This window comes from Aspergillus viridinutans (genome assembly GCF_018404265.1).
Source record: "Aspergillus viridinutans IFM 47045 DNA, scaffold_4, whole genome shotgun sequence".
Classification (NCBI taxonomy): Eukaryota; Fungi; Ascomycota; class Eurotiomycetes; order Eurotiales; family Aspergillaceae; genus Aspergillus; species Aspergillus viridinutans.
The window spans coordinates 2,252,006-2,278,178 of NW_025091220.1; the positions used below are offsets into that span (position 1 = coordinate 2,252,006).

Consider the following 26,173-nt stretch of genomic DNA (forward strand, 5'->3'; position numbering starts at 1 on the left):
GAATTTCAAACAATTACTTCCAACGTCAGATGTTGTCTCAGGCCCTTCATGAGTGGGCTCATTTCTTCTTTACTGATCGAAACCATCGTTCGGCAAGCCCGTCGTCTCTCAAATCAGACAGATTCTCATCCGCCTTACGATGACGACCTAGCCGATTCACTACCGATTACACAAAGCAGCAGCTCTTCAGCAACCTACAACGGCGATGACCGCGCTGAGGTATCAGGTAGGAAGGGTGATCACGAGGCTTCGACAACAGAATTGAATGGGGATTGCTCGGATGCTGGAGGTACTCCTTTCGTACTTTCCCCACCGGCGTCGTCTGAACTGAGCAGTCGGCGCCCTGATATATCACCAAGCCAGTCCCGTTTTGGAACCACTATTGTATCATCGCAGATCCTTCGTGGCCTGAGTGATTTTGAATATGTTGGTGGCGTTCGAACGTACGCTGCGCCTGAAGTGACGGGAGCTGAATCTCCACCTGTCTCCCCGCGAAATATGGTCTTCGAGGCAAATCCAAGTTCGCAAGAGTCACATCATTTGTCTGCCCGTAATGGCAATTTTGATGACATTGGTGACCAGTTTTTGCTCCCGGAGGATGACGGAATGGGAGTCTTGAGAAAGAAGATCCACGCTATTCGGGATCTCCAATCCAGCAATGAGGAAAAAGCACGTATGATCCACGAATTGATGACTGAGAGATATAATGCTTCTCAGGGAAAGAAGATCTTAATATCAACCTCACCAAGGGCACTGCCGCCATCTAGCCCCCAACTGTCCGAGCGATCTGTGACTCCAATTTCTCACTGCGGCAGCCTGTCCTCCGACCATGCGCCCACCAATCCAACTTCAACAGCCTCGGCCAGCCACCAAATCGAGGACACATACAAATTAACCGCCGAAGACCTGAGGCCTACGTTCTTTCCTAAGCCCGAATCGAACTCGCCCGTGTGCGATTTTGAGGATGCGGATGTCGAGGACGTCGAGGAGGCCTGCTTGGGTTGCCGACATTATAAAAGGAACGTCAAACTACAATGCTTTGCGTGCAAAAAATGGTATACTTGTCGTTTCTGCCACGATGAGGTAGAAGATCATCACCTCGATCGACCGAAGACAGAGAACATGCTGTGCATGCTCTGTGGACATGCTCAGCCTGCCGCAGCAGTCTGTCGGCAATGCGGTGAACATGCTGCACAATACTATTGCAATATCTGCAAACTCTGGGATAATGATTCTAACAAAAGTATTTACCACTGCAATGATTGTGGTATCTGCCGTATCGGTCAGGGTCTCGGAAAGGATTTCTTTCACTGCAGGGTAAGAAAGCCTCGGATAAACAAATACGGTTTTATGTTTCTTCTTTAAGTGCTGACCTAGAAGCAGACGTGTAGTGTATGTTTGCCTATCTCGATAGAAAACACCCATCGATGTATCGAGCGCTCCACTCAATGTGACTGTCCAATTTGTGGAGATTATATGTTTACGTCTCCTGAAACTGTTGTCTTCATGCGCTGCGGGCATAGTATTCACCAAAAATGCCTTTCTGAGTACTCCAAGAGTTCTTACCGATGCCCCATATGCAGCAAAACCATTGCCAATATGGAATCGACTTTCCGAAACCTGGATCGCACAATTCAGAGTCAGCCTATGCCCTCAGAGTTCAAGGATACTAGCGCACTGATTCACTGCAATGATTGTGGTGCGAAATCAGTTGTCCGATATCACTGGTTAGGTTTGAAATGTGACATGTAAGCGCCTAGCACGCTCTGTTTTGTCATCGCCAATCTAATTGATGATCAGGTGCGAATCATACAATACTGCCCAGATCCGCTTGCTGCATGGCGAAGTCTCGGATTCCCTTGATCGGGTCGGCGGAGATAACAGGGATGTGTCTGCTTCTCCGATGCGGTCCTCCTCGCACGGTGCGGAAGAAGAAGCTACCATTCCATTGCCTCTCGCCCAGTTACGGGTTGATACGAGCTCTCCCTCTGGAGCAGGTTCGAGTCCACGACTTACCGCATCGTCATCTGGAGAGCAGAATGGACGCTTCTCCTCGTATAGCCTGACTCGAGGTCGTGCCGTCTCACCAGTCATCAGTAATTATTTCGGACTGCCTCCGGGCCGTGAGTCCAGCAGATCGAAGTCAAGTCTACCCTTTTTCGGGGATCTTGCTGGAAAAGATAGTAATGACCATGCTGGTGGTAAGCTTCGTTTGTGGGGAACAAATATTAAATACAAATACGGCTTCCTCGACCGAGAAACAGAATCAGCCGACGGGGCCTCGCAGGTCGAGGAGGAAGGTGATGACGGTAATGACGGTGACGACTCAACAGATGGCGAATCAATGGCAAGCGACGAAGTCGATTGTGGAGACCAAGAAGAAGAAGATGATGAAGACGAAGGCATTGACATTTTTGGACACCGATGATTTCGCGATAGCGCCCTGGTTCCCAGGGACCCTTGGATGCGTTGAGCGTTGCGGAGGCTGTCAAAGACAGCATTTGGCAGTTTGCGCGACAGGTTATGTATTAACTCTGTCTAGCAGCATGGACGCTATTTGATGATTTACAAGGGGAGCTGTGAGGGCAGAAGCTGGCAGGCCCGCCTGCCTTCATGAGAAATGATCAATATGGATTGTTCGGGTGTTCAGAGGTCCGTTAAATGGAAATACCAGATTTGCAACTGGAACAACACATATGAGTGTCACAATGGTGCAGAGCGATGTGGAATGTCCAATCTGCTTCTTCCTTGATCACACATATTTGATACTGTTCACGAGGAGTTTTGCATCACTAGCATACCGTGCGCGGCGCAAAAGGAGTTTTGGAGGCATCCACAAGTCACCCGGCTGGTGAAGCGTGTTATATTAAAGTACAATATGAGCGATTTCTGGTCAATGGTAACTTCTGGAGCATGTTCGGACAATACTTCCTTCGATTAGTAGTCTATCACCGGTTCAGAAAGTCATACATCTCAATATGAAAAGAGATGACTTCGTTGTCTCTGTCTGCGGCGGTATCGTCTTGTTCCTCGGCCTCGACGACCTCTTTTGCTGTGGTCTTCAATGGCTGTAGTACGTTGAGGCCCCCGCCGGAGACAGATCTCCACCGGAAACTTGCACCCTCCTGCTTCTCCGACTTCTCTACTCCGTAGCTTCGGCACAAAAAGTCAATAGGATCTACTTAAGGCAACCCGGCAACGGAGGTGGAGTGTTCAGTGCCGTCGGTAATCCAAGGCCGAGAATGTCAGCGAAGAAGCTTGTCCTCTACAAGAATGAGGGGGAGGGGCCTGCTCAGTCCGTATCTGAATGTCGCAACAGTATAAGGGAAGCCTAGCTCTCTCATACGGTAAAAAGGCCCTTGAATACAGTGACCGCTGCTCAACAATACCCGATTCTCCATTCAATATGGAATATCCGCAAGAAAGCTTCAAAGCCACGATTTTCGCTCCGGACTCCTTCTGGGCCCATCGCCGACAAGTTGTTCGATCCCAGACACTGCGGCACCAGCTGCAGATGCTGAAGGACACTGGACGGTATGACGCCTTCAAGTTGAAGTGGCATCCGAGCTACTCGGATCCGTGCACAGTGTGGCCGGTGCCCAATCACCTGTTTTGGGATTCGGATGTGGCCAAATGGATCGAAGGTGCTTGCTATTTTCTGATGGATTATCCAGACGAAGAAATAGATGCGGCCATCAGGGAGATTGTGGAAATGATCCAGAACGCTCAGCAGTCGGACGGATATCTCAATATTCACTACACGGTAGTTGAACCTGGGAAGAGGTTTACTAACCTGCGTGACATGCATGAGCTGTATGCTTTTGTCCTCCCTCATGCATCAGACCAAAAGCTAATCCTTTTTTGATTAGATATAATGCAGGACACCTTGTCGAAGCTGCGCTCGCCCACCGTCTCCTTTACAAAAACGATGAATTGTTGTCGCCCATTCTGAAATATGTTGCGCTCCTTGCAGCTACCTTTGGAAACCAGGAGGGACAAAAGGCTGGCTATCCTGGTCATCCAGAAATTGAACTAGCCCTTCTGCGGCTGTATGAAGTAACCGAGGACCCTGAGCACCTTCGTCTGGCTCGTTTCTTCCTTGAGGAGCGTGGGAATCCCTCTGGCGGAAAAGAACGGCGGCATTACTACGATGTGGAGGCTGAGGCCCGAGGCGAGCGCAAGCATGAAGTGCCCGAAGCCTATCCAGCCGCGAGAAGCTATTGGTAAGTCCGACTCTTTGTTGCACCTGAAAGCAAACCAGGAATTTGTGTTCTGCAGCCCATGTGCTTTGCTTCAGACCAGCTCTCGCTAATCTAGGATTGCCAGGTATCAACAAGCCCATGTCCCAATTACCCGACAGCAGACAATTGAGGGACACGCTGTCCGTGCCATGTACCTCCTAACCTCAGTTGCGGACCTTGTCCGCATCTGCGAGCCAAGTAGTGATGTTGCAAACAAGTTCTTACCCGCTTTGCATCGACTCTGGTCGAACATGATTGAGAAGAAATCCTACGTGACGGGCGGCATTGGTGCCATGAAACAGTGGGAGGGTTTTGGCATTGATTACTTCTTACCCCATGGAACGGACGAGGGTGGCTGTTATGCGGAAACTTGCGCCGCAATTGGGGTAATGATGCTGGCTGAACGGTTATTACAGGTACCGTAGCCCTTCTTTGTCCACGCTGCTCTTTTGTTCATGGGTTGGTTACCTAACTAATGCCCTATAAAGATTGAACTTCAGGGCCGCTATGCGGACATTTTGGAACTGTGTCTCTATAACGCAGTACTAACAGGAATGAGCTTGGACGGAAAGGGGTTCACCTACGTAAATCAACTCGCCTCCTCAGAAAAGGACTCGTCCCAGCGCTACGAATGGTTTGAGTGTGCCTGTTGTCCGCCCAACGTTACTCGAACGCTGGGCTGTCTGGGCGGTTATCTTTGGAGCTTCAAGGTCAACAACGAGACACAGAAGGCTACCGTCAACGTACATCTTTACACCTCGGCTACGTTGCGCTTCCAGGTCGCGGACTCCAGGATCGAGATTACTCAGAAGACACAGTGGCCATGGCACGGTGATGTTTCTTTTTTAGTTAATATTGACGGCCCGCCAGTGAACCTGGAGCTGCGGCTGCGAATCCCTGGATGGGCAAGCACCTGGGAGGTTAGTAGGTGATTCTTCTTCTACTTTGACGGTTGTGCAGATTGAAGAAGTCGAGGAACTGAACGATTTTTGTCCACCAGGTTACTCCGCAGCCTTCACGGCCGGATCTTCGTGATGGGTATCTGTATTTATCCTCAGACTGGATCCAGCAGCATGCAGAATTCCGTCTCAGCTGCCCGATGCGCCCCCAATTGGTAAGGCCACATCCATTAACGATGCAGCCTGTCGCCTACGTCACTCGCGGACCGATAGTGTACTGTGTCGAGGATGTGGACAATTCTTGGGAGAATAATCATTTTAAGGTACGAAGCGACATTCACCAAGAGATAGAGGGAAGCCGCAGCTGATGATCCATGAAGACAATAATCTTCGATATGAATGCACCTTTACGGGAAGAGGTACGATCGAGTCCCGATCACCACGTGGGTATCATCGCCCAAGGTGGCTCTCAAGGAACTTTGGATACATCCCGGTGGAAGCGGCAGATTGTATCTGAATCCGACAATGTGGTCCCAATCAGCAAGGACGTGAGAGATTTGTGTTTTATACCATATTATCTCCGAGCCAACAGAGGCGGAAAGGGACAGATGCGAGTGGGATTACGGGTTCAATAAAGATATATGCAGATTATTCATGTACTGTTGAGCGCTTTGTTTGAGAAGGAGAAGAAGTAAAGTAGTCTGAAGCGATCATTCAAAGCTGTTAAGAATGATGGTCACATGTGTGCATATTTGAGGCCGCAACCGGATATTACCCAAAGTAGCAATCCCCGCGAAGATACGACGTGACCTCGAACACAATCAACATGCATCAGTAGATGGTAGCAAAATGTACCCCACAAGGAAACGAACTGCGAACAAATTCCTCAACGTCCATTTCTTTCCCTTTCCGATCCATACAGTGTCTCCTTACTGTAAAACTCTTTTCCGATTGCAGCCAGAACTGTGCTTAGGTAAGCAGCTAGCTGCATTCGAACATGTTTCTCTCTGGGGATGCTGCATTAATGCTGACTGCTAAGTGGTAGATAGATGCTTTAGATAGCCTTGCTTCAGCTTATCAGAGCCTTCCCCCGGAGATCAGCTGAAGAGGTCTCTGCATTGTGACCTATGTTATGTTATAATCCTGATCATTAGACTACTATTATTACCAGTGATGACGATGATGCCATCCATGAACCGAGAATGAACGCATAGAGTGCTGGTATCGCCATTATCCCTACTTCTTACCCTTCTCTTATAATCTATCTACCATTTCTTCGTCCTTGTTGGTTACTTATCAAATAACAGGTCCAACTTGCTTTATATCCTGTTCTCCGCTCCTTCCTGCTGCCTTTCTTTTCCCTCATTTCTGCTCCCCGGCATTCTATTCTGAAACGCAGCACGGATCTTCCCGCTCCCTGGCCATGTCCCAGTCTTTGACTTAAAGACTTAATTCCTTCAACTCACTTCCCCACCTTTGATGTTCGCTTTCCCAGGGGTTAGCGAGTAACTGGAGATGGTATTACAATAAGTCTGCCGTGCAGAGTGATAGATGAAAATAGAAAGCGGTTGATCAATCCTTTCTACGCCCCGCCATTTCCACCAAGAACCCCTCTGCCTCCGTCTTGTTGAATGCAGCAATAAACGTCGTCGGCGACCCAGATGATGATTCGTCGCAATTCAGATATCGAAATACAGCTTCCCGATGCTGGGCCAACCGTTGCGCCAGAGTCCGTGACTGAACCAGACGTGGACATGCTCCCCGATGAGCAGAAGCCCCCGCTGAACTTACCCGCTCGGATCGCTGCCCGATTCTCGCGAAAGTCGAGTTTGGCGCGACGCTCCTCTGCGACATCATCTCGTCGGAGCTCGATCTCATCCCTACATTCGCACCATTCTAACCCCTCTTCCAATGGCTCATCCTCCGCCGACCACGTTGCGCAACATCTGCGGCGAACCTCGATTTTGGAAAACCGAAAGGCGAGGCTTGCAGACCGTGCGTTGCATGCGGAAAAGGTGAGGCTTCGTGCTGCACTTGCCGCTGCTACCAAAAACCTCCAACGAGAGGAGCGAGCGCTTGCTGCTCAGCAGTCACGCGAGCGGGTACTTGCGCAGATCACCGCCAAGTGCGAAGAGGAGGTTCGCCGTGCGAAGCAGAAGGCTGAAGAAAACCGAGAAAGGTTAGCTGCAGAGCACGCCCGCCTCCGGCTGGAAATGGCGGAAAAGTTCGCAGAAGCAGAGAAAAGGCGGTTGCTTTACCAGCAAACTCAACGGCGTCACCGCACTAGTAGCCTCCCAGCGACGGAGGAGAAAAAGATGGCTCAGGTGGTCACCAAGTCTTTGACTCGGGACGCAGCCGCAAGGACAATTCAACGTGTCTGGCGGGTACATCACGCGAAGCAGGCCATGCAGGAGTTTCGAAGTCTCAACCTCACGGTTAACCGCATCCGTAGCATGAACTTTGAAGATGTGGGGGCCATGCTCTCAGATGAAAACGTGTTATCTGCAACGGCACGTGTCCTTCGACTTTGCGGACTGCAAGATATGGAAAGTGGGACAGTGGGAGGAAGAGGCGCTGTTCGCACTTTTCTCAGCAGCTATCTGATCGTGACGCATCCCGCCGAAGTGCTGAGCAGCAATGGTGAACAGGAACAAGACCTGATTTCCAAAGCCCGTGAGCTTCTTGAAGAATTTGACCTGATCACGCCAATACTTTCGTCGGGGTGCTACTCACCGATGGCGATATCGACCGATCTTCAAACATTGTGTGAGGCATACAGCGTATTTTTCTCGGCATTTCATGCTTGGAAAACTCACGATTCTAGCGTCTTGATCGAGATCATGCTTGCTCAGTTCATAGAATTAGAGTTGATATGGCAGACGGTCAAAGATGACCGCGCCGGTGGTGTTGCCGATGACTATTGGCAAGGCATCAGGCAGAATCAAATTCTACTCCTTGCCAGGCTGAAACGTCTGGCTGGCTCCGACAAGGCAATGCAGATGGTGCGGGACTCGCTCAGGAAAGCCAAGCGGGAGAGGAAGCGTACAACTTCCAAGCAGGCCATCCCGCGATCTGCCGAAGTAGCTCCCTCATCGGCGGAGGCATTGACCGAGAGCGTGGCCTCACCACTCAGCGAGAGCTTCAACAACGTGGAAAGTCCACTCTTTCGCGAGCTCGATAAGCAAAGGATTTCTCCACATGAGCGGTTTGCTCAAGTGCTTACTGCTCTCCCTGAAAACCGCGCTCTGGTACACGAGCTTCTCATCAACAAGGAGTACAAAGTCGATGAGACACAGTACACGGCACCGCGCAAGCAGATTATGAAGCATATGTGCGATATGATGCGCAAAGATGTAGATGCTGGAATGGGTGCAAACTGGATGGTGGCCATGGCCACAGTGATTCAAGATCGACTACTGCGCTTGCTGCGACCCGGAAACTCACTCCACGTCCTGATCAGCGAGGTACTCGACCCAAAACTTGTGGAGGGTCAATGCAAAGCTGGCACCTTTTCTTATGATAGATTTTTCGATTTTATGAACAACATTCTGCCGAAGCTTTGCGCCCCTTACCGGGATGCTGCGGTCAAGGCGTTCACCGAGGACTCCTCGGGCGATGCTATTGATCGTCTGGCGAGGCTGATGGGCCTCATCGATCTGCTGTCTCTGGATCATACCAATTTCATGATCCAGGTTGCTGCTCCGCAGCTGATACAAGAGGCTCCCGGGTACGAGCAAAGGACTTTTCAGCGGGGTATACAGGATGGGTCTATTAGCTTGGGCAAGTGCCGACGATTCTGGCGGACGAATCGCAAAATGCTCGTGGATGAGATGCAAAAGCGTGATCCTGAGAATGTCAATGGAGAGCCTCGCCCGTCGGCTCCCAAGATCTATGCACAAGGTCTTGTGGACCTTGTCCTGAGCAACGCGCCTGTATCCGAGGACCTCATTCCTGAGACTCTGGACCTGGACCGTCAGCGGCTAGGGAAAATGCATGCGCGAGCGTTCAGAATCGTAGCCACCGCCTCGATTCTGCTTACAGCGAAAAACCTCCTTAAGCGGGATGTACGCTCACAATGGAAGGCTGAAGCGGACCGGATCTTATCTCTAGACTTCAACGATATTCAAGCAGATCGAGTGCAGTCAATCCTCGAATCGACGCATCCCATGCCTTCGAGCGCGAGTGCTCAGCTTTCAGCGACAATCCGCCGGGTTTTGGCGCCTGTGGCTATGGCGTGCGCTGCAGTTTCGCCTGGATCGATCGAAGTTCAAAGTGACCTTGTCGCGCCAAGTTCTTCATCATCTTCGGAGACAGATATCACATCAGGACCAGGCCAAATGGCGTCTGGGCAAACAAGCTTTACCGACCCGGTTGCCCGACTCATCCTGTCTCGCCTTCGCGCTCATGTCTTTTCTCGGTTGAGCGCTTCAAGCGCCAGTGAGCGTGTACGGGCAACAACTACAGCAAGCCAGAGCCTGGCGGGGGCAGGCATGCCGGAGTTCGTCAACGAAGTTGGGCAATTGACTGAGGAACTGGAGAAAGTTCGAGAGGTGGACTGGCTCTGCCATGGCATGGTCTACGAACAGATATTGGAGGAAGGCGTAGGCCCAGGAACAGGAGTATGAAGGCGTTTGGTATTTTGCCTCAATGGATCTTTTTCTTGGATATCTATCTTTACTAGATGGTTTGCTTTGGCTTTCTCTTGCGCTTGTTTTCAACAATTACTAGATTCTGAGTGCGAGCATAATGCCACGAATGATTCAACGAGAATGGAAGAAATTTGTGCAGTCGTGACCCTGTAGTTTTTTGATCCGCCACGTCTGTTAACGCGCAAGTCTCACTTTCTTTGATATAACAAATTGATCTACACCAAGGTCATACGACAGCAAGTTAAATAGACGTGATAACACCAAAGGGAGTTTCTCCATTGACTTTGCCATGGCGGAAGAGAGGAGCGACTTCGCTCTATCAATGATCCACTATTAAAAGAACCCCACCTGCTGCGTTGTCTCCGGGTCTCCGATCACAGACAACAGCGACAGCCCCAACGCAAGAACAAGGCGTTGGGAGAACAAAGGAAGAGATATATCAGAAAGGCTTACGATATATGGTCATGGCATCCGAATCATCCGCCCAGTTGTCTCTCCTATCGGATCTCACTCCTCCATCGCTCGAACGTGCCTGGCTGACCGCACCGCATCCCACTCTCCCGATCGTTGCGACATGCAGCTCCGACAAAACGGTCCGTGTCTACTCATTGACTAATTTCCGGCTTCTTTCGACTATATCGGGCGGCCATAAGCGCAGCGTAAGGGCATGCGCCTGGAAGCCGCATGTCAAGGGGGAAAGCGTACTCGCCACGGGCAGCTTCGACGCGACTGTCGGCATCTGGCGACGCTGGGATAGCTACGGGCAGACGGAGCGTGGAGTAGAGGATTGGGCTGTTAGCCACCGTGCCGACACCCGGAACCATGCGGATGACATGACAAATGGCAATGGGGCAGCAGGAATCCACAATGACGGCGCCGACGAGGACGACGAGGAGTGGCGGTTCGCCGTGCTGCTAGACGGGCACGACAGCGAGGTCAAGTCGGTGTCGTGGTCGCCGTCCGGGATGTTGCTGGCAACGTGCTCGCGGGACAAGTCGATCTGGATCTGGGAGGATCTGGACGACGGTGATAACAACTTTGAGACAGTGGCGGTCATGCAGGAGCACCAGGGGGATGTCAAGTGCGTCGCCTGGCATCCAGTCGAGGAGTGCCTGGCGAGTGCCAGCTACGACGATACCATTCGACTGTGGCGGGAGGATCTCGATGATTGGGGCCAGGTGGCCTGCATCAAGGGCCACCAGGGCACGGTATGGTGCGTCGACTGGGAGGGCGCAGAGAATGTGCCGTCCGCACCAACGGACTTGGCGGATGGGGATTTGCCCACCACGCAGTGGAAGAAGGCATATGCGCTTTCCGGTCCTCGTCTCGTCTCGTGCTCTGACGACCGTACCGTGCGGATCTGGAGACGGCAACCGAAGGAGCAGCAACAACACCAACCCCAGCCATCGCCGTTTGGTGGCTCGGGCATCCCGAGCATCATCCGTCCGACGGGGTCCGACGAGTTCTGGGACGAGGAGTGCGTTCTACCGCAGGCGCACGATCTGTCTATCTATACGGTAGCATGGAGCAAGCGGACGGGTCTGCTGGCATCTGTCGGGGCGGATGGTCGGATCGTGGTGTATGAGGAGCGCTTGGTCGTCGACTCGATGGCAGAGTCCATGGAGACGGATTCTCCTACATCGGCGGACTCCCCGGCTGCTCCTAGAAGTGAATGGAGAGCCATCGCCACGGTGGACGGTGCCCATGGGATCTACGAAATCAACCACGTTACTTGGGCGAAGCGCGCAGATCGTGGCCGGACAGAGGGTGCGGAAGACGAGGAGGTCTTGATCACCACGGCTGATGACGGCACTGTCAAGGTGTGGACTCTCAAGAGGTAAAGGTTTCATGGACACTTGGGCTAGGTTGAGGTTCATACATGACCACTGGGGAAAGGTCACATATTGATAGACCTGATGTTAAACGGAGTTGCACATATAAAAGCAGACCTTGCGCGGCTGTTGAATGGCATATACATTGACTAAGCTTACTTCAACACTAGATGTCCGCTTGCAGGCGGCAATGGAATATCGACTCGATAAAAAATTATGTATGCATTGTAGTGGACTACACGCTAGAGCTAACCAACTTCATCGCAAAATTGACAATAAATATGGAACCGAAACAACCGACCGGCAACACCTATGGTTGAGCGCCTCCTGGCTTCGTGGCAGGCTGGCGATTCGCACCTTCTTCATCACTGTCATCCCCGACAGCATAATGTTCTTGCTCCGGACCTGGTGAATGAAGGTTGTCGAGCTCAGACTCGTCAAAGTCGCCCGCTTCCACATCGGCGGGCCCGGAGCGTTTGTTGTGGAAGCGCTCCAGAATAGAGCCACTGCCAACCTCCCTCTGGTAGACTCCTTGGTAGCCGCGGTTGCGCCGTCGACTGCGCCAAATGAAGAAACCCCAGACCGTGACACCGATTATCACGACTATCAGGGCGGCCTCGCCAGACTTGGCGTAGGCCTTCCATTCTGTCTCTTTGATCTTCTCCTTCTCTTGCTGCTCGGCCGCTGTGCTGTTCGGGTGACCGCCTACGGAGGTCTGCGGTAGCTTCTCGCCATCAATTCGTGAATCCGCCGGCTTGCCGCCAATATTGGCGATATCGACCTTCATGAAGCGATCAAGCATGTCACGGCTCTGGCGAGGTAAATCGTAGGGTACCATATGGCTTGCATTGTAGAGGAGGACGTAGGTCAAGTTCCGGGCATATTGGTAGATACCGGTCGGTTCACCTTCAAACGTCCAATCGTGACGCGGAGCCCAAACACCAGGGGAGGTTTCGAAGCCAGTTCCACCGTTCCACTTCATATTGTTGATCAGCTGCTCCGTGCCGACATGGTTGCAAATGAGATCCTTGTCGCCGCTGAACAGCAGGATGGGAATGCCGGACTCGAGAAGCTCCGGTAATAGTTGAACAGATGGCACCGAGTTGGCTGCGTTGAAGGTACTGCTCACCGCGCCAGAGCATTCCTCCCATCCGGACTTCTTCTCGGGGTTAATGTTCAGGGCTTGGACCACATCCGGGCGCTGCAAGTAGGGCTTCACGTCCACCAAGTCTGTGGGCCAATTCATTCCGCACGACGGATACGTATCTCGGAGGCGGACGTCGTACATGTTGTAACACTGTTTATTTGTATCTTTCGTGCGCGCCAGAATCTGTTGCAAAACCTCCTCACAGTCCCTGATGTTTATGGCGTTCGGTGATGCACTTATCTTCGATTCGCAGACGGATTGATAAACTTCAAGATCTTTGGCGAGACCGCTTCCTTCCGTAACAAGACCCTCCTCGTATGCGAAGGTGAGGTAAGAGGGGTACTGCTGAGCCGGAGAGATCCAACCATTACCGATCACAAGGCCGCGAAGATTCCACTGGGCACTCTGGTCATTACGGAACTTCTTGTTGCGTTCCTGTATAGCTTTGGCGATGTAAGGGATATGCTGACCAGCATACGACTCGCCTGCAATGTATATCTGATGACAAGTTAGAAAGGTTGCACGGATATCCTCAGGCATGAAAAATGAGGGCACCTACATCGTCACGTTCGTACTCAGGAAACAGTTGAAACCACTTCTCCAGGAAGGTGATGAACTGAGCTGACATCTCATCGAGCTCGTGGAGATAACTGTTGGTGCTGACGTAGCTGAAGCCCGTCCCGACGGGCTGGTCAACGAAAAGCAAGTTTGCAAATTCATCCCACGAGCCATTATTGTACTCCAGTGTATGGTTATCCTTGAGCCTGTATGGACCGATTTCCATGAGAGCGCCGTCCATCGAACTGCATCCTGGCCCGCCGTTCAGCCAGATCACTGTTCTCTGGCGGTTGGCGATGTGACGGTTCTGGTAATGCCAGAAGAAAAGGTTGCCGTTATTCTGTGCATCTACTTCGATATGCCTGATAATGCGCAAATCATATTAGCCAGCATCTTGGGAGTATCAGATCCTCAAACACTAGAACTCACCCGGCATGCATCTTCAACAAGGGCCCTTCTGGAGCACCAGGCAAGGATCGTACATAATAGTCTGCAGCAGATTTGGCTGAGACTAGGGTCGGACTGAGCAGGAGGAGTAGCGACAAGGCCCACGACGAAACGTTCGCGGTGCCCGATTGCGTCCTTGACCCTCGAGATGAGGGCGTTGTCAAGAGCATCTCAAGTGACCAGGGCGAGGGACAGTGGGATCAAGCTCTTTTCATAAAAGTACAGAACCAGATCAAGTATTTATGCGGGAAATGGTTCTGCGAGGGACCTGAAGGCGACGCTCAATGTATCATGGAGAGGGCGATTCTCTTCACGGTCTCCCTACAATTAGGATGACGGCCGTTCGGAGGTCCGGCCTTAAACGATGATAGAAATATTAGAGCAACCCCAGAGAAAAAAATCAGTATGAACAGAAGAGCAAAACAATCACACTGATTAGTGAGAAAGGACAGGATTGCTGGACCAGGTCAACTGGTCGATGGTGTAGGACGGTTTATTGAGGCTGATTATTGTTAGGTAGTTCTTATTCTAAAAGTAGCTCCAATAACGGCGATGACGGCGCAAATCGATCTGGATGGCGTGGCCTGGACTGTGGTACAGTACGGTCATGGTCATGTATTGTACTTGCCAGTAATTAATAATTTGGTAACGGTAACCGTTTTAAGGCACCCAAGTAGTACCTTAAGGTAGATTACTTCCATTGTAGGCGAGGGACTTGGATACAGTACCTGATCATGAGCCGAGCCGTACCTGTACGGTACAGACTCTTTGCGGGCTGTATTCCCTATTTCGGGCTATCTATAGAGACTATTGATTGGGATTGATGAATGGAATACAAGACAAACGAGGAATTGTTCTCTAAGCAGGAAAAACACGAAACTGAATGGTTGATACATATACATCTTTCGCAGTGGTGTCAAGATCTCTCTCATGGTACAGGAACAATGTGTCAATGCTGCACCTAGATATAGGTAGCAAGGAAAAACTAGGCTGAAACAGAAGCCAATTGACCCATTCATGCGTCGCAGATTAAAATAGCCATTCTTAAGAAAGGCCAAATTGTAGAGAGCTATATCTTAGGAAAAGCGACTGGGCAGGGGTATTATGTAGTCGATGATCCTGTTATGTACCCTTTCAACCAGCAATTATCCACTGTACGTTCCTGGTACCTTGAATTGCCACCATTCACAGATCAAAACAGGTCATCCACAGCCTTGTCAGCGTCCTTTTTGATAAGGTCAACCATACCCTGTGCATGTCAGCGTCTCTATGCATTTGGGGCTCAACACTAAGAAAGACATACAGCCGGCATAATGGGTTGACCATCGTCTCCTTTCACATAACGGAAGGGCATTTCGGTCCGCTCATGTCTGTTGACAATGATCTCGGGATAATCGACATACTCGATCTTCTCCAGTGGCACTGATCATAGTTAACATCAATGAAAGATGGGTCAAGTTGACACACGCAATCAGATACCTTTCTCTTGAACGACTATGCGGGTCACTCGCACGGCCGTGTCAGTAGTCATCTGCTTAGGACCAAGACGTCTTCCGACATAGCCTTTCTTTCTCAGCTCGGATGTACGATCTATATCCAGGGTCAGTAACTCCGTCAGCGAAAGCATGTTGTTCAATCAAACGCACCTCGTGGCGGATCATCGCCTGTACTTGGCGAGGAGACCAGCAAGTCAGCACATTTCCTCGAGTCGGACCAAGTAAAATCACAGCGTCAAGAGTAGCCATGGGGAGACTACGAACCGAGGATGCCACCAAAGAGAAAAACATCAAAGATGTCTCCATCTTCGGGGCTCAATTCGACCTGGGCCGCAGGGTCTAGCAGGCAGACCTTGGACTTGCGGTCTGCGAAGATCTCCTCGACACTACGGTGCTCAACCCCTAGACCTTGTGTCGCGGCCAGGTCGTCTGGTAGCTGCAAGGAGGTCGGCACGGAACTGAGAAGAAATCTTGCTCCCATTGCATGCGACTCCCGCGCAATACAGCCGTATTCTAAGGCTGACCAGGGACCCAGCTCTGGGTCCAAATGTTCGACCACAAAGGTCAATTGTCTGGCTGACGGTACACTATCCTGGTGAGACATTTTTCGGGGGGTTATGAAACGAATGGAGAGATGGCGAATGAACTCCGGAAGTCTTTTTTTCTAGGCGGAAGACAAAGCTCACTGGACAAGGTAGTATGGGTATGGATCCAGTGTAACGGCGGGGTTTGGAGTCCATCTTCCAGTCCAAATGGTGACGAAATTTACACAATGGGATGAACAGAAGGTAATTATTTGCCTAGGCAACGAGTATGCATCAATTTCATCGATTCTTCAAGCTCTATATGTCGAACAATGAATGAACTTTTTACAGCCAGATAACCCCCCGAAGACTGAGCAAGTTAGGAGCCAACCCCTCTTATCGATAACCATGTACACCATGTATGTACCTCTGCAAATGAATAAATATAATATTTATGATGTTTAGATACATAAGTGATCTTCCTCTTGGGTTGTTGAGTAGACTCAAGTACAGTGCAGTTCTCCTCTACTATCTTACTCGCTGATCCAAGGGACTACTGTAGCATGGATGTATCATCATCATGGTTGATTATTATTATTGGGCAGAGATCGCATGTCCCAACTACGTACAATAGATATAATACCACCATCATCTGCTCCATCATCTGAACGATTCCTTTTCTTCTCCATTATTCTTAATTATATTTTTTCAGTTTCCCAGAAAATAACAATAATAACAATAATAACACTTAAACTTCCTTTCCCCGCATTCGGTAGGGATCTTCCGACTTATCCTGTCGACGCCCAACCTTCTCTCTTCCTGTCTGTCTTGTCTTGTTCCCTCATATTTTCCGCCGCCCCGCCTTCATACGACTACTTCATACTTCACTCCAACGGCGACTACTATCTAGCTATCTATCTACCTTACTACTCTCGACGGGACCTCACCCCAATAACACATTCAAACATCGAAAACTGAAATCTTCATTTTCTTGATTGATTGATTGATTGATTTGACTTGCACTTCCCCACATCCAGTTCATCAATACTTGAAAATGAATCCTCATCAACAGAACAAGGTGGACACCAGCGTAAGTGTCCTCACAAACATATCGTCTGCCCCTTCTCTCTATATTCTATGAAATATTGCATCTGGGAAGAGCTAGCTAAAGTTTTGTTAGTCCTTGAGCCCCGACGAACAACGTCTGCTTCGTCTCTACGGTAAAATGCCGACTAAGAAAGACCTGCTTCAGAACAAGCTCAAGGTATGGGTTACTTCTTCATCTCCTACATTCTTTCTTGTTCAGGGTGACCCCCTCTAAACCTCTTCGCTCTTCTAGGAACGAAAATACTTCGATTCGGGCGATTATGCATTGAGCAAAGCCGGTAAAGCTTCGGATGTCGGGGTCACTAATATCGGTTCTAAGCACCCTGTTCCGGAGAACATCCCACATCTGACTGCCACATCCCCCGGTGCAAACAACACCGCTGTCGCCAGTAATGGTAGCAGCGCCAGCTCTCAAGGCCAACAGATCCATGGCAGTATCAGCGGTCACGCTGGTTCGATCGGATTTCAGAGCCGGAGCCCCGTGAAGGAAGCAAGCTACCTACAACGTGGAACTAGCGTGGATGATTCGGAGGGCGCCGACGATTCAGCCAAGGAAGGCAACGAGCCCAGCGTGAGCCCTCCTCCTGCTCGTGATGGTGTTCCCATCCGCCGATAGCCAACAGAATCCACCAACTTGCGTTCTGTGTCTATTTTTCCAGCGGATTCAATCGTGGTATTGAAAGGAGCCGGGCGCTGTGGATTGTTCTCCCTTTGGTGTGATTTCGAGAGCTTTTCAAGCTTGTGATGGAATACTGCAGAGCAGGTCGAACCAAGAAAGATCAGATTGCCAAACCCAGCTGCGCTTCAGAGTCAAAGAAAATAGAGAAAGGATCAGTGTCCGGTCGCCCTGGATCATTCCTTCGCCTCTCCAGACCCCTTCCTTCGGGTGTAGGGGCCAGAACCGTGATTCTGAAACGTCGCGGCGTCAAAAAAAACTTGAAAAGGATCGAGCCCCGATTCCCCGGCTGGCCCCTGGGTGACCTTACATCGATCATTTTTTGGCATTGCAAACATAGCCGTGATTATGAGTCCTCTTTCTTCAATCCGTATCGATTTCCTTTATCAGACAATCTCGTTGCCTGGCGTCCTGTCTATCAACGAACAGCCTGTATTGTTTGTCTGAGCATATCACCTTGATCGCCTCTTTTCTGGCCTCTTCGTTGATGAATTATCACTTTACAACCATATGTTACCTTCGCTGATGTGTGATGTCAATTAGTATGCCATACTTGGTACGATCTGTGCATATCTAAGTTCTGCAAGTAGTATCAATATGAAACCTACCTGACTCAGACAGAGTTAACAACTGGCATCTCTCATCTAAACTGTCTTACGATCATCTCACGATCTCACAGAAGCTTGACTTGCGTTTTCACTTTCACTCATCTTGTATGATTGTCTAGGAGAAGTAGCAGTCATAAGTCTAAGTAAGCTTACTCATCGGGTTCGTACACTTCACATGGCTGGTGCCCATTCAGGTTCTACCAGAGAGCTGTACCATATGTGCCGGGTGCGGGTAGGACATGACTGCTCAGAGCAAATCAAGGACTATTGTATACTGGCCTAGTATAAGTCTAGATTCAGGAAGAAAAAAGGGGAAGAAGCAAAGATGACAAGACCAACGGCCACCAGGGAACGAATAACACGAAACTTCGTTTGACATGCCGCCAGACCATGATGGGGTATAGAAATCCAGTCAAACTCAAAGTACAAAGAATGGCCACGTCTCATCCTGGCGCCGATCACACGAGCAGTACATGTCATGCTACCGGAAAGTTGTAGAGGAAAGCCAGAGAAGGAAAAAAGGCCACAGTAGAGGAATGAACAAGGGGTATAGAGCATGGCGACCAACAGGATAAATCGTAAGGGAGCAAAACGGAGGGATGCTGGGAGCTTTTCGGCGCTCTTCAGCATCTGAAGATCATAGACAGCAGAAGGCGAGACGGGCCCAGAATCTAGTAATAAGATAAGCCTGTATCTCGAGGATGGTCGCCAAGCCCCCCACAACGGACTTGCGTATCCTCCCCGGAAACTCAGGCATGAGAACGCATGTATCCCCGCTGCACGACGGCCATTCCTTCGCAGGGATTCCTCAGCTACCATGAACAAAATAGCCACGACCATCGGACTTGCCGACTAACTGTGCGCTTTCGAGCTGCCAGAGCGTAGTCAGAGTGAAAAACGTGGACTTGCGAGATGCATTGTGCGGTCCTTGGCCTAATTGCAAGGTATCGAGCTCCTATTCCAGAACCTTGCAATTTTCTTTGGGTCGAAATTCCGGAAGACTCGTGCGCCAAATGTACAGTGCAAGTCTCCATATTGGGGTACACGGAATGCGGTCGAAACAGTGGGCCGGATGCCCACGCATTTGAAGTGGCTGAGCTGACTGTTCCCCAATGATAGGACGTCCTTGAAGTTCCAGTTCGCATCGAAATGCGACAAAATTCACGAAACTCCAGCCAAGTCTCACCCCCGAGACTTCAGTCCGTTTTCCAGTGCCCGGCTAATCCAGTATCTAGGTCGTTGTTTTCACCCAGCCATAGCTCGACAGCGTATAAAGCCAGGGTGCAGGCGAGGTTGACCCACCTCCACAGGTTTCCGCCTCCACCTCCTTGAATGCTCCACCACTGGCCGCTGCCACCCATCGCTTGCGACGTTGTGGCAAAGTGCTGCATTAGAAGACTTGTATAAACAGCGATGAGGATCGATGGGGAAAAGTAGCTCAGAAAACCCAAGAATTGACCCGCAGCATCAGTATCGTCCAACGAAGCCTCTTGAGAAAGCGCACGTGCCCCAGATTCCCGAACAGCAGGGATTATTCGAGTGGATGCATACAGAACGAAGATACGGTATGCGAGCGAAATTAGGACGGAGGGAGTTACAGCGCTGAAGACGGCAGTAATCACGTTGAAAGCTGCATGAATGATAGAAGGCAACGAAGACAAAGCATGCATGAGTGTGGAGTAGGATGCCATGATGATAGGTGGAAGGGGCGGGAAGTCGCTGGTCTGAGTGGGCGAAGAGCCCTGCTCAACTGGGTACGATGGCTGGTAGTCGGTAAAGATCTGATAGATGCACAATACGACGTAGGCGAATAGGAGCGAACTTTCCACTGGGTTGCCACGACCACTGCCAATACCCCAGGCGCACAGAATCACAGCACATGTAATCGATACACCGATCAAAGCGGCATCGACATTCGATATCTCCGGAAACTGAAGAACGCGCCAAAGAAAGTACACAGAGCTCGATATGATAGAGGCGGACAGTACTAGAAGGGCAATCTGCAAGTGCAAATTAGCATCCATTCATCTGCTTCCACTCCAAGGGACCTAAAGAATAGGCGGGAATAAAATTCATACCATCCAGCTATCACTTCGTCCGCCGCGGTTAACGAGCCAACGGGTGATCTGCCCTGCCGCTTGTATGACCAACAAGCTGCAGAACCCTTCGACAAGCTGAAAAACAGGCGTTGACCATGTGAGAAGCTTATACCAGTTACCGATAGTCACGGTCTCGATGAGTCCATCGGGTCCGAAAAGCCACTCCTGGACGGATGAGTCCTGGGCTCTCTTGCCGCTGAATGTGCGTTCCACCCAACTACTCGTGTTGTCGGTATCAATCGAAAAGCGATTCAGGGACCATATCAGAAGTATCGGTATGATAATCCACTGCGAGGAGCGGATAAGGACGATCACTGAAGACCGGAACCATGATCGCTCGGGGGTGGTGAGCCTCAGGAGGGAAAAAATGAAGTAAAAAGTCGCCAGGGATAGAGAAAAGGCCAAACCGCACGTCTTCCCACCCACATCGAAAGCCAGTGGGATGGAGGAAACAGTGACGGTCAGGAAGAGGGCCGACGAGAGGATCCGAAAAAGCCACATCAAGCAATAGTACGGGGCAGGAAATCTGCCCAAGAAAGGAGGACGCGGGAGGAAGAACGGACGCGAACGTTGACACGGTACGGAGTAGGGACCTTTGAATCTGGCGAGCGATAGGAGACCTGGCCTTTTAACAAGTAGACATCAAGCTTGAACCCGAACCAAAGTCTGGATAGATAGATAGGTGGAAGAGATGAAACTTTTTCCTACCCTCTCTCCCCCTTTGGTCCTAGTTCTGTAGGATAATTCAATCTTATCTACCAAGCGGGACAGGATGATGTCTTTTCACGTGGCACTGCACAAGTATGGCAATGATAACGTGTTGAGCTTGCAACGACAACAGCAAGTTCTCACAATATCTATGGAAAGAAGGAACCAGAAAAAATATATAATAATAATGAAAATAACAACATAAGCAGTGAAGATGCAGAATTTTTTTTTCCAATCCAAGAGGACTGTCTGTTCTGCGCTGTTTGGTTGGATACAGGCGAAATCCCAAGGGCTAATTAAGAAGCTAGCGGCACTTTGGCACAGATAGAGGCGGTGGACAAAATCATAGGAGCCATGATGTAGGTAGTGGCGGTCAAAAGGTATACTGCAAAAAAGAGAAGTGTACTTAAAGATGGATGAGGTCATTCAGTTATCTCCAATCAATCTGCTGAATCTATGAGAGGTAAGATCATCGGCAATGGCTCGTCTCAATTCATGTACTCGTTCGTACCTTTTGATCTCATGCGACACTTGTTTACCCTCCAATACCGCTTCGGTATTGATGCCTGGCGCTATACCTCGAAATGGTCTGGTCCGTACGGAGTATACAAACATAAGGTACATCTTTGGGGAAGTTGCTTGCCATTTCAGGTTTAGTGATTACTGAGTTCTCCACACTCACATGTCGCGGGGAGCCCTTTGATAATAGCCCTAATAGCTGTCCTGTTACGGTAACTGTTACAGATAAGAGAGGGATCATAGATAGCTCTGCGTCAAGTATCTTTATCGTTCATTGCTGGTAGTATCCGCACTTTGTTGTTGAATGCTACGATTGCGACAGCTGTTCAAAATGGCCGACGAAACCGTTGCGAAGAAACTGAAGACCTCCCCTCCTTTGATCGGAACTCATAAGTATTCTTTGACGCTCCTCCGATGATGGTATTCTCCCAGAGACTGATTTTCCATCAGCGGTCATTTCCACGCCGACGAGGCTCTGGCAGTCTATCTTCTTCGCCAGCTGTCGACATATGCCTCCTCTCCTCTCATTCGTACCAGAGATCCGGCTCAATTGGCCACATGTCACACCGTTGTCGATGTTGGTGGAGAGTATAACCCAGCCAGCAACCGCTATGATCATCATCAGCGTACCTTTTCAACCACCTTCCCAAACCACAACACCAGGCTTTCTTCCGCAGGCTTAGTGTACATGCACTTCGGCAGGGCTATCATTGCTCAACATACTTCACTCCCGCTGGATCATGAGGATGTTACCTTGCTTTATGAGAAGCTTTACACGGATTTCATCGAAGCAGTTGATGCCAACGACAACGGTGTCCCAGTCTACGACCCCGCGGCTCTGGCATCGGCCAACGTTGAGAAACGTTTCAGGGACGGTGGTATCACAATCACTTCTGTGGTCAACGACATGAACAATCCCGACCCTACTTGCCCACCTGGAGAGCCCCAGGATGAGGATAGTCTCTTCAGCAGGGCAAGCACATTTATGGGACACGTCTTCACTCGCAAGTTGCACCATGCCTTTACTTCGTGGCTTCCAGCTCGGGCGACCGTTGGCGCTGCCTACCGGTCCCGTCGCGAAGTTCACCCCTCCGGCCGTATTATCATTCTTCCACAGGGCGGTGTTCCTTGGAAGGAGCATCTCTACAATTTCGAGAAGGAAGCCTCAGGCGCCGGGGACATCAACCCCGACGAGCAGGTCTACTATGTGCTCTACCCTGAGAGTGCTACTGAAGGATCCAAGTGGCGCGTCCAGTGCGTTTCGGTAAATGAGGGTAGCTTTGAGTCCCGCAAGCCGTTACCAGAAAGTTGGCGTGGTGTTCGTGATGCGGATCTGGATGGCTGCCTTGCTGCCGAAGCCGAGAAGGCTGGTAAGCCTAAGATCCCAGAAGGTGCAGTCTTTGTTCACGCTAGCGGCTTCATTGGTGGACACAAGACAAAGGAAGGCGCATTTGCCATGGCTGTTCGGTCATTGGAGCTATAGTGTTTATCTAAAATTACCTACAGAATATTGAAGCTTACAGTTTTTGGGGCTGATATACGCTAACCACGTAATTCTTAGCCGTAGTACCTAGAGACTTGGTTTTGTGGGCTAGAAGGTTTAACGTGATTTCTACCAGAACGCTTGCATTCTGAAAATCCTTTCTCCATTTCAGTAGATTCTTTCATTAGACTGTGATTATGGGAGAGTGGACAATTATTGTGGGCGAGGTAATCAATAATGCTTCTTGAGTTGGAATGGAATTGCTCTTCAGAGTTCACGAGACATAAGAGGTGCAGACATTTGCACATTTCTTCTTCCCGATAATGGATGTCTCAAAGGGCCAAAACTACTTTAGGTCCTGACCTGCAAGATCCCATTCAACTTTAGAAATACCCCCAGAGCCCATCAACCAGAGTGTCTTGAGTTTCGGACCAGTCCACGCGAAGTTCTGCACGGTATAATTGGTTTGTATTGTCAACAGATGCTGGCCATGAGGATCGAGAACATCAACGCCTCGTCCATTGCCGGTCACGATGTACCCATTGGCAGCAACCTTGAGACCGTCTGGGACATATCCAGCAGACAGATAAACAGGCCGCTTGTTAGAAGCTGTGGTACCATCTTTGCTCACGTCAAAAGCATAGATGGTTCTATAGTCATGGTACACTCCGTTAGTCAGTCCAACCTTTAGTTCCTTGTCAGTTCGAGCTCTTACCTGGGGCCTGTGGCATTAAAAGGTGTTCCCGGGTGGCCGAATTTGGGATCGACCGGTCCACTCACTGCACCAGTGTCGCTGATGTACACAGTTGAGTAATCCGGGTTGAATGCGATGCCATTGGGCTGACTGAGAGTGTCATCAACGACAAAAACGGCGCCAGATTTAGGGTTGTATCTGTATGTAGCAGATGGAAGCTGAGGGGGTGTATCAGTGAGCTTATTGAACCATGAGTATTCTGCTAAGGCGTCAGTCCAATGATTTCGCAGCAAGTAAATCAGAAGACAAGGAGACATACGCGGATCTGTGAACCAAATGTCGCCCGTTTTGCCGTGCACTGCGAGATCGTCGACCGTATTGAAGTAATAACCGTAGTAGTTGTTGAGCAAAGTGAGGGTCTTATTAGTTTCAGGGTCGAGCGTTCTCAATCCTGGCCGCTGCTCAGTGCCGCCGATCGACCGGTTACCGCCAGAGGCTCCCCAGATCACTCTGCCATTGTGGAATGTGCCCCCATTTGGCGCGTAGACCGGAGGATCGGAGAGAAATTCTGATAGCGTAGGCGGATCTTGATTCAAGTCGACGACAAGCTGCGGGAGATAGCCTGCTGGAGGCGCTAATTGAGACAAGTAGAGCTTGTTCTGTGCCGCAACGTAGACCGGAGCCTCATGCACGGCATCCGAGACGGCAAACATATACTTATATGTAGGCTGAGTTCCAAGGATCTTTAGGCCCCTTTCCTTGTCATAAACAATGAAGTCGGCCGATTTTATGTTATGTAATGAAGTGCCATTTGCTACTACCGTGTCACCAAAGCTTGTGGCAACCTGAGAAGTGGATATGTTCCGATAGAAATGATATCTGAAAGAGCAGTCAATTCCAGCGGTGCGACATACTGGGCGTTGATACCGGCTTTGGGGTCAAAAGACGTACGGCAACACATTTGCATAATGATTGATGCACACAACCGAAGGGCCGCAGTCCTCAGAGATGGGATCTGTGACGCTGGTCTGCGTGAGAGCCAGCCGGGCAAAAAGGAAAGAACACGTCAAGGTGACCCAATACATGGTAACTCAAGGGAGTTCGATGAAGATCACTGCGAGAGGAGAACTGCTTGTTCGTGGGCTTTCCCTGCAACCCCGAGGGTTGGCGTCATATATAAAATAGCACAGTAACACGGTCCCCGCCCCCACGCGGAGGAAGAAAGCATCGAAGAATACTCAGAGCTACCTAGTATGACAGAATACCCAGAAAACCGGGGAAATACCGCTACACAGCTTTGAAGCTTAAAAGCTTTCGTTGGAAGTGCATTGAAACGGCAAGTGTAGTCCTCAAGTGTGGGGGTGAATGGACGGCCTGTACAGCCCTGTGGAGTAATGATCGCCCACAAAGCCTGCTCTGAGACGGCAATGTTTGATTATATCGAAGACATAATGCTTAGCCATCGTCATTGGTAACATCCGATGAGGCTCGCATTCCAGGGTTGAAGACCGAGAGCCAGGGCCCAGGTAGATCGCCGGGGGTCGGCTGCCATCCGGTCGGAGAAAGTCCGATTAGGAGACAGGACTCCATAGTGCTGCTGGAGAAAACACCACAGCGCTGCAACATGAGAAGAACGATGAATCCTTGCATGAGAACAAAATAATGCAACCTAACGGCGAACGTTCAGTGAGCTAATGTCCTCAATGCTCCCTGTTCCATCACCGGCTACCTGGGCATCCTTGACGTCAGGATGGATGTCTGAAGCGTCCTCCCGTTCTCCAAGCGCTCGCTGGATAAGCTTAGCCTTGATTGTAGCGCCCTTAAGACGCTCATCAACATCTGTGACAGCTTCTTCCGTGTTCTCCATAGGCAACGACGCTGGGTCAACTAATTCGAGTAGAATCTCAAGGTTTTTGGCCAGCCGTGAACTGGCGGGAAGAGGCAGCATCTCCTTGCATACGAATGGTTCTAAGAGAAGGTCATCCTCATTATATGGCTGAGACTTGCGGGTATCTGTTTTATCACTCTGCTGTGACGAATTCCGGGAGGAGTCAGAATCTGCGAGTCTCTGGGCCCAGACGAGTGCTTTGCCATATAGTCTTCCCAATTCAACAAACTTTTCGAAGCCTTTTTCAACGGCAAATACGCTTCCTTCAGTGTAACCAGCCTGGGCACCATCGGTTGCACCCAAATTATAGCCCTCTTGGTAGAATTCCTCTTCCAGGTCGAGGAGACTGTCAAGTATATTTTTTTCCATGACCAATCGAACACCGGGATGAGACTGCGCGTGGAACAATAAGCGAAACCAGGCACAGGTCAGAGGCAAAGAAGAAAATAAGAGAAGATAGCGTCGAAGAGACAGTGAGATCTCTATTTCTGAGCACCAATCGGGACAGAATGGGTCGCAGGTTGACACTTGTTGATGTTCTCTTCACGGAGTACACAAAAAGCCTAGTTATAGATAGCAGATTGGAACCATCCGGCTC

The 26,173-nt window shown here is 50.2% G+C and overlaps 11 protein-coding genes across 11 annotated transcripts; 6 read left to right on the forward strand and 5 right to left on the reverse strand.

The window, feature by feature from the left end:
* Positions 1-48: 48 nt before the first annotated feature.
* Aspvir_006725 (RING finger and CHY zinc finger domain-containing protein) lies at positions 49-2,428 on the forward strand (the record flags this gene model as incomplete). Its single annotated transcript, XM_043269917.1, has 3 exons — positions 49-1,317; positions 1,384-1,748; positions 1,801-2,428. 3 exons carry the CDS (start codon positions 49-51, stop codon positions 2,426-2,428), a joined length of 2,262 nt encoding a protein of 753 aa, XP_043125852.1.
* Positions 2,429-3,406: 978 nt separating this feature from the next.
* Positions 3,407-5,775, forward strand: Aspvir_006726 (glycoside hydrolase family 127 protein; the record flags this gene model as incomplete). Its single annotated transcript, XM_043269918.1, has 6 exons — positions 3,407-3,813; positions 3,870-4,223; positions 4,327-4,657; positions 4,730-5,161; positions 5,242-5,463; positions 5,521-5,775. 6 exons carry the CDS (start codon positions 3,407-3,409, stop codon positions 5,773-5,775), a joined length of 2,001 nt encoding a protein of 666 aa, XP_043125853.1.
* A 1,026-nt stretch (positions 5,776-6,801) lies between these two features.
* Positions 6,802-9,765, forward strand: Aspvir_006727 (IQ calmodulin-binding motif domain protein; the record flags this gene model as incomplete). The annotated part of the gene is made up of 1 exon (XM_043269919.1): positions 6,802-9,765. The coding sequence occupies one exon, from the start codon at positions 6,802-6,804 to the stop codon at positions 9,763-9,765; it is 2,964 nt and encodes a 987-aa protein (XP_043125854.1).
* Positions 9,766-10,253: 488 nt separating this feature from the next.
* Positions 10,254-11,630, forward strand: cia1 (iron-sulfur cluster assembly protein CIA1; the record flags this gene model as incomplete). Its single annotated transcript, XM_043269920.1, has 1 exon — positions 10,254-11,630. One exon carries the CDS (start codon positions 10,254-10,256, stop codon positions 11,628-11,630), a length of 1,377 nt encoding a protein of 458 aa, XP_043125855.1.
* Positions 11,631-11,931: 301 nt separating this feature from the next.
* Positions 11,932-13,943, reverse strand: kexA (serine-type carboxypeptidase kexA; the record flags this gene model as incomplete). The annotated part of the gene is made up of 3 exons (XM_043269921.1): positions 11,932-13,266; positions 13,328-13,688; positions 13,756-13,943. The coding sequence occupies 3 exons, from the start codon at positions 13,941-13,943 to the stop codon at positions 11,932-11,934; spliced, it is 1,884 nt and encodes a 627-aa protein (XP_043125856.1).
* A 1,022-nt stretch (positions 13,944-14,965) lies between these two features.
* Positions 14,966-15,873, reverse strand: Aspvir_006730 (SAM-dependent methyltransferase; the record flags this gene model as incomplete). The annotated part of the gene is made up of 4 exons (XM_043269922.1): positions 14,966-15,022; positions 15,077-15,195; positions 15,253-15,363; positions 15,534-15,873. The coding sequence occupies 4 exons, from the start codon at positions 15,871-15,873 to the stop codon at positions 14,966-14,968; spliced, it is 627 nt and encodes a 208-aa protein (XP_043125857.1).
* Positions 15,874-16,847: 974 nt separating this feature from the next.
* Positions 16,848-17,516, forward strand: Aspvir_006731 (endosulfine family protein; the record flags this gene model as incomplete). The annotated part of the gene is made up of 3 exons (XM_043269923.1): positions 16,848-16,883; positions 16,974-17,057; positions 17,133-17,516. The coding sequence occupies 3 exons, from the start codon at positions 16,848-16,850 to the stop codon at positions 17,514-17,516; spliced, it is 504 nt and encodes a 167-aa protein (XP_043125858.1).
* Positions 17,517-19,380: 1,864 nt separating this feature from the next.
* On the reverse strand, positions 19,381-20,784 carry Aspvir_006732 (ICE2 family protein; the record flags this gene model as incomplete). Its single annotated transcript, XM_043269924.1, has 2 exons — positions 19,381-20,184; positions 20,263-20,784. 2 exons carry the CDS (start codon positions 20,782-20,784, stop codon positions 19,381-19,383), a joined length of 1,326 nt encoding a protein of 441 aa, XP_043125859.1.
* Positions 20,785-21,841: 1,057 nt separating this feature from the next.
* Aspvir_006733 (MYG1 family protein) lies at positions 21,842-22,993 on the forward strand (the record flags this gene model as incomplete). Its single annotated transcript, XM_043269925.1, has 2 exons — positions 21,842-21,903; positions 21,961-22,993. The coding sequence occupies 2 exons, from the start codon at positions 21,842-21,844 to the stop codon at positions 22,991-22,993; spliced, it is 1,095 nt and encodes a 364-aa protein (XP_043125860.1).
* A 346-nt stretch (positions 22,994-23,339) lies between these two features.
* Aspvir_006734 (SMP-30/gluconolactonase/LRE family protein) lies at positions 23,340-24,772 on the reverse strand (the record flags this gene model as incomplete). The annotated part of the gene is made up of 4 exons (XM_043269926.1): positions 23,340-23,643; positions 23,709-23,946; positions 24,007-24,566; positions 24,639-24,772. 4 exons carry the CDS (start codon positions 24,770-24,772, stop codon positions 23,340-23,342), a joined length of 1,236 nt encoding a protein of 411 aa, XP_043125861.1.
* A 370-nt stretch (positions 24,773-25,142) lies between these two features.
* Positions 25,143-25,944, reverse strand: Aspvir_006735 (Yae1 family protein; the record flags this gene model as incomplete). The annotated part of the gene is made up of 2 exons (XM_043269927.1): positions 25,143-25,304; positions 25,369-25,944. The coding sequence occupies 2 exons, from the start codon at positions 25,942-25,944 to the stop codon at positions 25,143-25,145; spliced, it is 738 nt and encodes a 245-aa protein (XP_043125862.1).
* Positions 25,945-26,173: the final 229 nt, after the last annotated feature.